Source organism: Pan troglodytes, chromosome 16, assembly GCF_028858775.2.
Source record: "Pan troglodytes isolate AG18354 chromosome 16, NHGRI_mPanTro3-v2.0_pri, whole genome shotgun sequence".
NCBI lineage: Eukaryota > Metazoa > Chordata > Mammalia > Primates > Hominidae > Pan > Pan troglodytes.
In genome coordinates, this window is record NC_072414.2 from 86,134,808 (window position 1) to 86,149,637 (window position 14,830).

A 14,830-nucleotide genomic window follows, 5' to 3' on the forward strand; every position below is an offset into this window, starting at 1 on the left:
TTCACTGTGCCGTGTTTCAAAATTAACTATAGTATAGTAACTCCCCAAATTAGATTTTCTTTCTTTGTAGTGTTATCAGCTGGCCTTCGTTTATCTCCTCATTGATTGCTCATTCATTTGTGCCTACTTCTTCCACCGTTCACTAGGTAGTAATGGACAAGTGTATTCCAAGCATTGTATCATGCGACGCACATGCATGTAACACACGCACAATACATAATTCATGTATTATGTTTGCAGGCTTTTTTTTTTTTTTTTTTTACTTCCATTGATCTGAAAAGTGTGGAGGAGGGTCTGCCATCAGCCCTTCTTTTTGCTTTGGGCAGAGTGACTGGAGGGACATTATTCATTTCTTTTGGCGTCTGTTTCAGAGCTCCCAGGGAGGAGCCGGGCGGGTCAGCGGTGTCAGCACTGAGGCCAGCTGAGGGCCTGGCTGATGTGGAGTTCAGCTGCCCTGGCTGAGACAATGTTGGCTGCTTTAGTGCAGGTGCGGGGACGCAGCAAAGAATGGCAACTTTGTCAATTTAATCTCTACGCCTCCAGTTTCACTTGTAGCCCCATCGTGCCATCTTTTGAGCCAGTGATTCCAGAGATTTTATTTATTATGATTATATTTTCAAGTATAGGATTCTGTTGAATCAGCCATCTGGCTAAATGTTTGAAACTGATTTCTTTCACTTTTCACTGACTTGCTGCAGTTCCTAGGAGGGGGTGGGCTTCTCCCTAAGACTACTGACCCTGTTAGCTTGTGCTGGTAGATTTTACTTCTTGAATTTTTGCGAGTAGTATAGGAGTGACCTACCCACAATGAAAGAAAATAAAAATTACTCAGAGAGCCCATTTATATTCTACCACTAAAGGGAAAAAATCGTTCATTTACCCCAAATTCTTTCATATCTCCCTGTCTTCCATCTCCGAGCCCTTTAATCTCTGTGCAGGGAGACATTAGCCTGGGGAGTGGGGAAAGGATCTTTATTTAATGAAAGTCCCAGGCTTTTACATGTATTTTAAAATTCTGTCTTGTTTTCTGTTTCTTTTAAAGGCACAAGTGATCCTTATGTGAAATTTAAGCTGAATGGGAAGACGCTGTACAAAAGTAAAGTCATATATAAGAACTTGAACCCAGTATGGGATGAGATAGTTGTATTGCCAATCCAAAGCCTTGATCAAAAGCTACGTGTGAAGGTAATCACAGATGGCTTTCAAATATGCTCCTTTATTAAAAACATTTCTCAGCAGTTTCTCATGTCCTCTTAGATGTGAACTTGCCAAAATTAATTCTTTTATTAGGACAGATTAAAAATAATAACATAGAAAAAATTCCTTATACTGTTTGTTCAAACTGTATGTTTCTCTTCAATCAATGAGATACACTCCAGTGAAAATAATATCTACATTGATTGCGTTTCAATCTACCAAATGTGGAAGAATTATTACTGGTACTGCAGTGGCGACAAGTACTAAAGCCTTTCTCATTAGGAATATCTTTATACTTAATAGAGCTTCAAGCTACCAGTTGTAAGCATCAATTGCTACAACATCTGGGTTAAAACTGCATGAGTTGAGTGCAGGATGAGATTGCTATAGAAAATTTAGCAAATTTCTATTTAATTGGCAGATCTGCTCACTGTGGAAAATACTAAATTTTAATGACAGACTATTTAAACTACAGAGAGTGGTCCATTGTGCATAACATTTCAATGGATATAAATACTGCCTTAAAAGAAATCGTTGCTGTTATTTTGGTCATAGTAGGCAAAATGGGCAAGACTGAATAATTTTGTTCTCTGCATTGGCTTGACTAAATTTCTCTTTAACTATACTATGCAAAGTATTTCAAGATCTGAAAGACTGATTTCAAAATTTCCAACCTATTGCATTTGTTAATAATTTGAAAAACTCGGTTGGTTTACCATAATAATGTGTTAATTGACCTCTGTCCTCTTTGTAGGTATATGATCGAGATTTAACCACATCTGATTTCATGGGTTCTGCATTTGTCATTCTCAGTGATCTTGAGCTTAACAGGTACCGTATTTTTACATTTTAATTGTTATTGATGAGTTTTAGAGGGAACTTACGATAATGTTAAATGGTGCTTGTTGAGGTCAAATGACAAAAACAACATATCTGAACAAATGAAAGAGAGCTTTAAAGTGTTATAACTCTCAGTGTATTTTTAAGGCTTTTTGCTTTCCAGGTGCCAAATATATTAGTCAGATGTTAAGTATTTTATAATGCATTCTAAAGTGTGTATTGGATTTCATACTTTGATTTGTTAATATTCAGTTTCATTAACATAACTTAAAATTAAAACAAGTGTTTACATTTTATTTGAGTGGTAGGGGAGGGGGATCAGTTAACCAACTGTTGAATTAAACAATGCCAAACAGTTTCTCTATTCTGAATATAACTGTTTTATTTTCCCTAAATTTTGTGCTTTCTTAACATCGTGTCTAATCCTTATTCAGAGGTAGGAGACTTTTACCATAAGCTCCTGATGCGTGTAGGTCAATACAGTCCTGTCAATAAGTGGTAGCATTATTTGTTGCTTTTTGCTTGTAGAACAACTGAACATATTTTAAAACTGGAAGATCCAAACAGTTTAGAAGATGACATGGGAGTGATCGTCTTAAATTTGAACCTAGTGGTAAAACAGGGTGATTTCAAGAGACACGTAAGCGGGACCTTCTATTCTTTTGAAACCACTCATTTTGTCGTTTTGAAATGGCTCATTGCAATTGTCCCTTGATAGCTAGCAGATGACTGATGTTTTTGCAATTATTTTAGGGGGGTGAAACATTTTATGGAGTCTTAAAATATCTGTTTTTTAATACAATGCTCTTCTTTGAGGAACCGGAAAGGAAATTTGTTAAGGAATTATTTCTTTTGTGTTATTAAGATGATCAGGCATACATTTGCAGCATTTTGGTTTCTTCTTTCTTCTTTTACTTTTAGCTACCAAGTTTTCCATTGGGAGTTCTTTTGGGAAGATAGAAATTTTAATGTTCTCTAGTCTAGTACCTGCAAATTTCTAGTTGATACAGTACCTATCAAAGATGTCTGTAACATCAGTGAAGCATTAGACTTTGTCACAATGTGATTGGGACTCTTCTTTTGAGCAAAAATGTGGATACAAATCATAATCTTATTTTATTTGGGTTTATATTTTATAATTCTAAGGCTATATTAGAACAAAAGCATCTTTGATGATGACTTATTTGAAAAGTATTTTTAAAGCCAATTGAAGTACCTGCTTTTTAAGATGTATTATAATTTAGCATGTTTATAATCCAATATAAAAATATAAAGCCTATTTATAATTAGGTCTCCAGTAATGCTTCTTGAATTGAGGCAGTGGGGTGGGTGAGGAGAATATTTTTCTTTTGACATCACTTATGCTTCTAGTTGTAGCTTTTTATGATGAAAACCGTGATTGATTTACTAGTAAACTCAGAGAAGATAGCTTAAAGCAGTAGGAAAACTGTAGTGTGACTTTTCAATTACCTTTTCAAAGATTCAACTAAATATCTGCTATTTTTAATTTGAATTCCTTTTATTACTTCTTTTTAAAAAGTGGCACTGTTGACACTTGCGACCTCAATAAAAGAGATATTTTAATGTTAAAATGTCTTAAATTAATGTTGAAAATAAAAGTATTTTTTCGCATCCCACCTAAAGAAGGAGGGATTTTCTTTAGCTGCTTCTTGATCTTGACAGCATTGCTGCTGCATCCGTGACTCTGGGTTCAGTGTCAGTGATACGGTAGGTGACCGGTGACTTGAGCTGGGGGCTAGGTTATAGCATGCAATGTAAATAGTTATTTGTCACGTGGTTGACAACTTGCCAGCTGATATCGTCAAAAAATTTCTTATATATTCAAGTGGGGCTTGTAAAGGTAGTTGATTTCTCCATGAAAATAGCTGCATATTCAAATGACTGCCTTTGTGAAGTTTTCTATAGCATATTAGATTATGTTTAGCAGTAATATTGGCACTTAAAAGATATTTAATATTGTCAGAATTTGGAGTTTTAACATAATGCCATTTTAGTTTCAATTTATTTCAAATTGCAGAACAGTTAATACTAGACACAGCTTGAAGCTGTTTTTGTAAAAGATCCCAAAGAGACTATGTTTTCAGGGCTCAAGAATAGCTATGTTTCCTCTTAGTGTAGGCCTGGTTTCCTCTGACTCCCCACCTCCCATGTTGAAGACTTTGTCAGAATGTCTGTCCGCTCACTCATGTGCTTCCTTATTTTCTTTTGTCTTTGTCTGGCAGAAGCCTAGTGTACACTATATTGATTATGTATACACACATAAATATATTTTTATCCCCATATATACACACACACACATATTTATCTTATATATACACAAATATATATTTATCTCCATATATACACATATTTATCTCCATATATACACATATATTTATCTCCATATATATACTCACATACATATATATTTATCTCTCTCTATATATACACATATATATTTATATATACACACACATATATATCTCCATATATATATACACACACATGCATATATATTTATCTCCATATCCATATTTATTCAAGTTGGGTTTGTAAAGGTAGTTGATTTCTCCATGAAAATAGCTGCATATTCAAATAGCTATCTTTGTGAATTTTTATATCCATATTTATGGATATGGAGATATAGATGTATGTGTGTGTATATATATGGATACATGTATATATACACATATATATATGGATCCATATACATATATACACATATACACATATATGAATACCTATATACATATACATATGGAGATAAACGTGTGTATATATAACATATATATATATAATGGAAATATAGACAACTGCCTACTCTTATCTCTTCTGATTGGTAGTTTTTTTCCATTTATATATTTCATCAAAGAAAATTAATTGAGGAATAATTTATTCTGGGCCGTGTGTGGTTATTCAGCTAACAGTGCATATTGGGAGCCTTGGGGTAAAATAGATTATCAGAATCTTTGTTCTTTTCATTGAGTTTGAGTTAATATTTAAAGAGATTTTTATATTGGGATTTTAAGTGGGAATAACTAGCACTTGGGACTGGAAATCAGTAGATTATTTGAGTGAGATAATTTGTTTATAAATTTCCATTTTAATTTAAACTCTGATGGAGAGATTTCAGTTTAAATTCTCAGTTTTTTACCCCTTTTTCTTCCAGTTATCTTTGAGGTAGCCTTTGTCGCTTTAGAACCAAGCTGAAAAAATCTCAGTATGTACAAAATGTTTATGAATTTACTCTTGTGTCCAGGGACTTAAATGTATATGAGAATGGTGCAGGCAGAAGGGAAGACACTGGCTGCAAGGGTGACAAACATACTCTGTTCTTTTTTTGTGGCAAAAAACAGGAAAAAAATAGTAGCTAAAATTAGGAGTTCTGTTCTCAGACTGCCTGGGTCTGAATCCTAGATCCACCAGTGGTCTGGTTAATTCAAAGAATTATTTAACCTCTCTGAGCTATAATTTCCTCATATGTGAAACAAGGATAAAAAGAGTGTCTGTTTTATAGGGTTGTGAAGATTGAAATTATCAAATATGGTGCTTGGAATTGGGTAGAGACACTCAATATATGGTAGTTGGTAGCATTGTAGGAAGTGAATAGTAATAGTCATTTTCCATTAATTTATTTACATGCTTTATCTTGTGTAATTGTTAAAAAAATATCAAATGCGTTCCTGTGTGTCAAAAGGCCTAAATATCCCTGTGTACCTAAAAGATGGTAATTAATTTTGGTGGTTGGTTTGGGTGAAAATATCTGTCACTATTTCAGGAAAATACAAAAAAAAAAAAAACCCTGATATTAATATCCAGGTAATAGTACCTATAACTCTGTCATAGGCTGAATGTTGAACTCCCAATATCACTGGGGGACATGTAATTAATGAAGAATATTTTTCAGTCATTTCTGTACCAACATTTCTAGTTGCTGGTCAATGCAATGTAAGTGGATTTCCCCTGAAGATTATTATTTTCTGGTTTCTAATGTATTGGGAAGACATATTGGCAAAGTGGATCGGTCATTTACCTAAAGGTATTTTTTTCTTAAGAAAAATAGTAAATGTGGTCTGCTCAATTAGATTTATAATTGAGTTGTAAACCTCCCAAATTTATCCAAGTTGTAACAACCAGTTAGCTTGTTAACCAGCCACAGTGGAGCTTTGCAGTACTGAATGGTGACAGGAGTGATGAGAGGGTTTTGCTTGGAGAGAATTTGTAGACCAAATTCAGCAGCCTTAGCATGACAGAGGAGAGATCAAAAGAGAACAGTGGTGAAGTTTCTTGCTATTTAGAAATTTTTTTCCTTTTCCTTAGATACTGCATTAGCACATTTTCTTAATTATGCAATAATTATTCATATTTTGTCTAGTGTTTTGAATACTGAGATTTACTCGAAGTAAATGGAATTATTTTTTTCTAGCATCTAAAACTATGGAAACCTAAACATCAACTATCAGTGGTCATGAATTTCTTAAACATTTTTATAATATCTGAGTATTTCAAGCAGAAGAAACCTTTCTGCTTTTTTAGAGAGAATAATACAGTGTTTTAAGATAATTTTTAAAAATGTACTTCTAAAGATTGAACAGTATTTTTATGTCATGGCTTTTTCATACTGAATACTTAGAGAAAATGATGTAACACAACCACATACATGTGACTCTTTGTTGTTGTTTCTATTTTCTTGCTCAAATATGCTTTCTCTATAACCTCAGAACTTGGATATTAATTATCTGAATGTAACCTGGACCATCTAACATAATATAATTACATTGATAATGATTCTATCTTCCTCTGTTTTATTTTGCCATTTTCACCATTCCGCGGACACAAATCTTTAGCGTTGGTCAAATCGGAAGCGATTAAGTGCCAGCAAGGTAAATATACTTTTTTTTTCCTTTAGATCATTTGGTTAAAAATTTTGTCTTTGTAGCAAACAAAAGGGACTACATGATAGATATTACGCAATCTTTACATCAAACAGAATTCTTTTCCTCTTACTGCTGTTATGAATAAGAAAACAACCTTCCTTTAAAAATTTTATTTAATAAGGGTATTGCCAGATGTTTGAGCTGACTCTTGTTTTAGTGGTGGCATTTTATATGTACCGGCCATGTTAGAGTGTTACACTTCATTAAGCTTAGCTTGGATTATTTAGAGTTTAGCATGGTTAGATTTAGTCCATCTAGGAAGTTATTTGCCATGAGATGGAAACTAGCATTGGTGTTGTAGGGGCAATGTAAAGGTTGAAAGAAATATGCGGTACACTTTTTAAGTCTCTTTAATATCTTTTGAAAAAGCCATTTATAAATTTTTGGTAAAATTTCCTTTAAAGCTTTCTCATGAATTGCTGGTTATTTAGTTTTTACATTGATAGTATCTTTTTAAGCAATTATACATTTCTGTCTGATTTATAAAAGGTGCAAGAATGCATTATTAATTTATGAAGTTATTAAAGTAGCCAGTTGTAACATAAATGACTAAATGTGAAAATTAGTGTAAAAATAAACACAGCAAAAAAGTATTTATAACTTAATTTATAAATTAAGGAGAAATTATACTTTGTAAGGAGAAATAACAACAAAATAATTCCTATGAAATGATGCAATATTTGAGACTGTTCCTTCAGTTTCTGAATTGTGGTGGTGGTGGTGTGTGTGATCGGAAGATGTACAGATGATCTCGGTGAATGCCTGTATTTGCACACCCACATATATGTGCACACAAATACGCCAGCTCTGATTTCTAATGTCACTGTACCTCAGTTACTTATTTCTCTACATAATAAGGAGTTTGAAACTGGGGCCACTGCCAGCTCAAAGACTGGAGTTTGGATGCGGATGAGAGACTGAGAGAGCGAAAGAGAGAAACAGAGAATTTTAAACTGACTTTTACTAGTCACTTAAGAAGAAAGCAAACTTTCAAATCTTGCTTTTGAAAATACGAAGGAAACAGAGTTCTGACTCATACTTACTAAAAGATATACCCTTTGCATTATGAACACTTTAAAATAATTCTCATAAGGTGTCTTGTTACCGTATGAGTTCACTTGGTTCCCAAGACTCTGATTCTTTTTAGTAATAAAATTAATATTCAAGAAATAATAACACGGAGCCATCTCAAAAATTCCTTCAACATTTGCCTTATTCCTTTATAGTCACTAGAGGGTAGAAGAACATCATTTCTCGCCACAGGACAAAGCCCAGCTCTCACTCTCCCATATTAAGAGTTTCTGTAACCACCCAAAGCAGTAAAGTTTCCCAGAATGCTTTAGGCAAGCCTGACAAAGCAGTATTTTCTCGTTTATTGATTCTGCTGCTGCACTAAAACACTGGTACTGTACATCAATAACCATCTTTAGTTAGGGAGCTTTGGTCCGTGGAAGAGCACTGGCAGTTTGTGGAAGAACATAAAGGCTAGAAAGAAAGATTGTGAGCTTGGGGAATATTGGAGTCTAGGGAGGACAGGAGAGGTTGTGGAAGAATGGCCAAACGAATGAGGGGGAATAGAAAAAATGTTGACGGCCTGGGTAAAGTTATCAAAAATATGAAGGAAACAGAAGATCCCGGAGAGCAGTATTTATATGTATACTTCAGAGTTGTGTCTTAGAACTGAGCTGTTTGTCTTTTTTTGCTTTTTTCCCATCATGGTAGTTTCTCGAATTTGACTTCAGTGCACTGGGCTCAGGGATATAATACGCGCCCATCCCGAGTATACATGTTTAATAAAATCCTAGATAAATAAAGTTCACTTTATTAATTTTTGAAAGCTACTTATGCTCTTATTCAAGGCACACAAGTTATATTTTGCTGGGAAATTTCAATTATGTTGACTTTTTGCTTCTGAGAATGTACAGTTTTAAAGAGAAAAGTCAGGTAGTGTCTAATTTGGCTTATGGAAATTAGTCACATGGAGACTTTATAGACGCTTGATCAACAACCTGTAAAAGTAGTTAAAATACCCTGGTCGGCCTATCTTTTGGTATTTTTAAATTATCAGGTTCTATTTTAGGATTTCCACATTGTATTTAATATTATGTAATAATTTAACATAAAGAAGATTACTTAGCTCTGAGTATTAAAATTTTTACTAGTCCTAAGGAATGTATTACCTAAAAATATCATTAGCTTTTTCACCTGAATCTTTTTCTTATAATAACTTTATTCAGATAATTGCTTCTTAATGCCATAAATCTATAATTTTGCATCATCCAAAAGGTTCCTGAATGGCCTTTGTAGATTCTTTTTTTCAACTGTTTTCTTACCATTCGGCCCTGGATTTCAATATAGTAAATACAATGAGATTGCCTTTAAAAATGGGCCTTCAAATAAGAATTGGGAATTTCATTTAATAGGGTTGAATTCGACACCTAGTTCTCTTTATGTATTTACTATATACAATCTTTGGTGTGACCAGATTTGTTTCCAAGCCTTATTTCCCTCTTTTCTAATTTTTATAACAATTCGAGAGCTAAAAAATATTAACAGTGGTTATTTACCTTATATCAAATAGTCTAATATAAAGACAAAAAAGCAATGATAAAAAATGGCTTTGACAAATTACTGATTGTGTTCAGAAACTGCACATATTCTGTCTCTCTCTCTCACACACACACACACACACACACATTCACACACACACACACACACACATACACTCCCCACACCCCCTGCTATTATTTGGGTGTGTATAGGTGTTATGTCTGACTACAATGGCTATTTAGTTATGGATTATCTTTACTTTAGATGAATTTTTACCGAGATAAGTACATACTCTTACGTAGCCTCTCTTTTGACCCTCTGTTGTATGTATTAATATGTCTGCTGTCTAAAGTAAGAAACATGACTTATACTAGTGTAATTTTTTTCTGTATGAAATTAATTGACTTCTAGTGCCAATTGTTGGCCTGTTTGTTTTTATATTCTTTTATTTTGGTTCCTCTCTGTTATTGCAAAGGCTGACCTCTGCAAGATACATTCTCTAGGCACTCCTATCAGCTGGCCTCCACCTGGCTACATACACTGAGAAGACAGTCATAGCATTTGGAGGGAATCAATCTCCCTTCCCCTCTCCCTCTCCTCTCTCACTCTCCATCCCCCTTCTTTCTCTCCCTCTCCGTTCCCCCTTCCCTCTCCATCCCCTCTCCCTCTCCCCCTCCCCATCTTCCTCCCCCTCTCCCTCTCCTCTCTCCCTCTCCATCACCCCCTCTCCATCACCCTCCCCTCTCTCCCTCTCCATCCACCTCTTCCCCCTCCCCCTCTCCCTCTTCCCCCTCCCCCTCTTCCCACTGCCTCTCCATCCTATCACCCTCCATCCCCCTCCCCCTCCCCCTGTCCCCTCTCCCTCTCTTCCCTTTCCCCTTTCCCCTTCCCCCTTCCCTCTCCCCTTCCCCCTTCCCCTCTCCCCCTCCCTCTCTCCCACTTTGCTCACTCCCCCTCCCTCTCCCCCTTTCCCCTCTCCCCTTCCCCTCCCCCTCTTCCCCCTCCTCCTCATCCCCCTCCTTCTCCATCCCCCTCCCCATCCCCGCTCCCCTCTCCCTCTCTCCCCTTTATCCCCTCCCCCTCCCCTTCCCCCTTTCCCTCTTCCCCCTCCCCCTCTTCCCTCTCTCCCCTTCCCCCTCTCCCCGTCCCCCTCTCCCCATCCCCCTCCCCCTCTTCCCTCTCCCTCTCCATCCCCCATCCCCTCTCCCTCTCCATCCCCATCCCCCATCGCCTCTCCCCTCTCCCCCATTCCCCTCCCTCTCCATCCTCCTCCCCATCCCCTCTCCCCTCTCCCCCTCTTCCCCCCCTCTTCCCCCTCCCCCTCTTCCCCCTCCCCCTCTTCCCCCTCCCTTCCCTTCTCCCCCTCTCCCCCCTTCTCCCCTCCCCCCTTCCCCTCCCCCACTCTCCTCCCCCACTCCCCTCCCCATCTCCCCCTCCCCATCTCCCCCTCCCCATCTCCCCCTCCCCATCTCCCCCTCCTCCTCTTCCCCTCCTCCTCTTCCCCTCCCCCTCTCCCCCTCCCCACTCCGCTTCCCCATCTCCCCCTCCTCCTCTCCCCCCCACTCTCCCTCCCCCCTCCCCGCCTCTCCCCCACCCCCTCCCCTCCCCCTCTCCCCCTCCCCCTCTCCCCCTCCCCTATCTCCCTCCTCCCCTCCATTTCTCTCCTCTCCTTTCTCCTCTCTCTCTGTCTTCCTCTCTCTCTCAAATGAACTGCTCCATGACCAGAGCCCAGGTGAGAACCAGGAGACATTTTCTGATTGTCTGTAGTCATATATCTTTGGGTTGAAAAGGAGCTACTCAAAGATGCCACTTCTGTCATCTTCTAGGTGAATGCCCTCTCTCACTGTACCACTTTCTCTAATTGAACTCACATGTCTTATTTCTGTGTTGGCCCAGGAAGTAGTACAAGTAAAACCCTCTTGCAGGAGGAAATATGGTCCATTTGAGGACTTAAAGGAAGTGTGTTTTACCTGGAATTATTCCCAAATTAATACAGTTTTTTTGTTTGTTGTACTGTTTTTTTGTTTTCATGCATTCTTCACTGAATTCAAATGCCCACTCCTAGTAACATCTGTTACCTTTTTATTTTCTTGGTTAAACTCAAAGGATTGGAGAACTGAATACTCAAAACAGCCACATTTATCTATGTGCTTATTGTACACCTACCTCTATCTGCTTGTCTGTTTTCCATCTATGATCTAATTTAGCTCATCTATCTAATTTATCTACCTGTCTCTATCTGTCTTCTATCTCTATTTCATCTATCAATCAATCAATCTAAATGTCGCACTGCACTGACCCACTGCTGAATGTCGTAACCCTGATGCTTCTGATGCCTTATTATGAAGTCTAGGTCAGTATTAACCTGGACAGAATGACTTCTAGAGGCTTTCCTCCTTCCTGGAAGCTGTAGCCTTGTTTAGGTGAAGCTATCAATTTATCAGAACTTTCAAAGCTTGTATGTACTCCACACCAGAGGGACAGAGGGACTGTCTTCCTTAACATCTCATCAAATCTCTCCTCTCAGTGATGTTTGACTCAGTTTTGCCCCAAAACCTCTCACTGAGCACATACACTTGTGGTAGAACCTGTCCTTGGATACAGGGTGAATTAGACTCAGTCATCAGAATTGATGAGCAGGTAGAAGAAATGAGAATTAGTGATGGAGGTATTCAAAGGGTGCAGTGAGACCATTATCCTGGCCTTTCAGGTGGGTGGAGTGGGTTGGATGCTGGTCTCTGTGTTGGGCTCAGGAAAGCCCTCAGATAAAAAAACACTGGAGGCTGAGGTGGGCGGATCACGAGGTCAGGAGATCGAGACCATCCTGGTTAACATGGTGAAACCCCATCTCTACTAAAAATACAAAAAATTAGCCGGGCGTGGTGGCATGCGCCTGTAGTCCCAGCTACTCTGGAGGCTGAGGCAGGAGAATGGTGTGAACCTGGGAGGCGGAGCTTGCAGTGAGCCGAGATCGCAGCACTGCACTCCAGCCTGGGCAACACAGCGGGACTCTGTCTCAAAAAAAAAAAAAAAAAAAAAAAAAAAAAAAAAAAAGACTGGAATGAATCTCATCAATTGAGAAAGAGGATGAAATGAATGGAAACATTTCAGGATAAAATAGTGTGGCATATGGTAAAATCTCCAAACTATTTATTGTAGGGCTCTAAACAGCTTGCTTTTCGGTGTGTCCCCTGGACCAGCCGCAGCTGGTAGTGGTTAGAAATCCAACTTCCTGGCTCCCATCTTAGACTTCTTCAATCAGAAACTCTGGAAATGAGGTGCAGCCATCTTTGAACAAGCCCTTCAGGTGACTGTCAAGCACCTTCAAGTTTGAGAAGCCCTGGGAAGGACTAGAGTATAAAGAAGGATGCTGGGAATTGTAGGAGAAAAAGCAGGAGATGTAAGGAAGGGCAAGCCTTGGAGGCCATGGCTCTGGCTCCTAACCATAAGGTGATGGAGGTAGGCTGGGATTAAGGTGAGGCAAGAGAGGTGCTCTGGGTGCAAAACATAAAAGGGCATCCGGGGCTGGGCACGGTGGCTCACGCCTGTAATCCCAGCACTTTGGGAGGCCGAGTCAGGTGGATCACTTGAGGTCAGGAGTTCGAGACCACTCCTCGCCAACATGGTGAAACCCTGTCTCTACTAAAAATACAAAAAATACTCCTGTAGTCCAAGCTACTTGGGAGGCTGAGGCAGGAGAATTGCTTGAACCTGGGAGGCAGAGGTCGCAGTGAGCCGAGATCACATCACTGCAACCCAGCCTGAGTGACAGAGCGAGACTCCGTCTCAAAATAAAATAAAATAAAATAAAATAAAATAAAATAAAATAAAATAAAAGGCATCCAGGCTGATGCACCAGCCCTGCACTTGCAGAACCTGGAGCATGAGCCGTGTACCTCACTGCTTCACACTACTCCCAGCCCTGGGTAGGGGTGCTTATAAAGTATTTTAAGTAAGAAATATAGAACAATAGAGAAGTGAAGGGTAGCAGGATTATACAAGTAAATCAAGAAATACAAGACAATTAATACTATTGCACATGAGCCCAACATATAACTTGAGCTTCCTACAGGTCAGGGCAAAAAGAAAATCTTGTTGAATCACATGGCCTTTGTTGTTGTGTTGTTTTATCTCTTCATTTTTTTTTTTTAATAGTAGGAAATGCATTAGAAGCATTTTGCTGGTCCTAAAATCTGAGAGTCACTGGGTATGTGCAGTCTTTAACTATTTTTTTAAATCTTCTCTTAATCTATTTTTATTTTTAAGTACAAAAATTGAGTGACAATTTTATCTTATAATTTAAAAAAATTTAATGCAAAGCTTTTATAGCTAATGTATTTGTACACAGATTATTCATATCTCTGGAACTGATACCATTTTTATCTACAAGTATAAATTGCAACTTCTGTGGAGTTTTACATGTGGGAAATTTAAAAGGTTTTCTTTTTATTCTCATGCAAGGATTTCTGTGTAGTTCTAGGAGAATTTATGGGTCCAGTATCCTCTTCAGATGATAGAGAGGAGCTGCAGAGAAGAATTTTCCCTGGGAGCCTGTTCCATGGATGTATGGATCTTCTCATGTCATGCAATAAAAGCTGTTGACAAGGAACAGTAGTTTTACATGTTGAAAAAGCTTGAAAGGAATATTTCAGTGAAACATTTTATAGGCTCAATGTTTTCTCTTTAGTTTTCAAAGCAGTGGTCAACATAGTTGGAATCTGACTTTACTACTCATTTTTCTTACGAAGTTGATTTTTTTAAATGCATTTGTTTCCATTGACTACTTACTTTCCCATAATGACTTAGGAAAAACAATTAATGAGAGTCAAAATGGGATTTATTGGCACCACGAGAACACTGATATGTTTATCCTTCTGTCTCTGAGACTATGTATGGAGTACCAGTACATTATTTGGCACCTGGCAGGTATGCTCTGGTCAGTGCCTTTTCTTACTTCTCTCTTTTTTGGTTGGCTGATTGGTATTGTGTTATATGCAAGAGAGTATTTTGGAGAATTATCCCGTGGGTATTGCTTGGCATCGTCAGTTCTGGAGTGCCACCTAGTTGAATGTAATCTTGCTTTTGATGGCCGTAGGCTGTGGCTCCAGCTCCTGACTTCATGCCCTCCTTTTAGGATTTCTTTCCTCCTGACCTCTCTGCCACTCTTCCTGGCCTGGGACAGATAAGAGGCACCACCTGGCCTCAGACAGATAAGAGGCACCAAGCTGACCTGTCCATCCTTCCTCAGTTTCCTCTGCAGCCATGCCAAGGAAAAGGGATACTGGAATTCACATCACTATCTCCCC

General features: G+C 38.3%; 1 protein-coding gene across 20 annotated transcripts in view; it reads left to right on the forward strand.

The window, feature by feature from the left end:
• The window catches only part of MCTP2 (multiple C2 and transmembrane domain containing 2), a 254,545-nt gene that overhangs the window by 107,111 nt on the left and 132,604 nt on the right, over positions 1-14,830 (forward strand). For 14 of the 20 annotated variants that reach the window (XR_010151516.1, XR_010151517.1, XM_016927477.4 and 11 more), the window contains exons 5-8: positions 1,043-1,185; positions 1,952-2,028; positions 2,566-2,677; positions 6,885-6,920. Coding sequence is in view for 10 of the 20 variants with exons in the window: in XM_016927477.4 (XP_016782966.2) it covers positions 1,043-1,185; positions 1,952-2,028; positions 2,566-2,677; positions 6,885-6,920 (368 nt within the window). In the remaining 10 variants the exon portion in view is untranslated. Of the gene's footprint in view, positions 1-1,042; positions 1,186-1,951; positions 2,029-2,565; positions 2,678-2,766; positions 3,766-5,206; positions 5,258-5,944; positions 6,921-14,830 lie in introns of those variants that run through there. The other 6 variants (XM_063794366.1, XM_063794365.1, XM_063794360.1 and 3 more) reach the window with 3 other exon arrangements.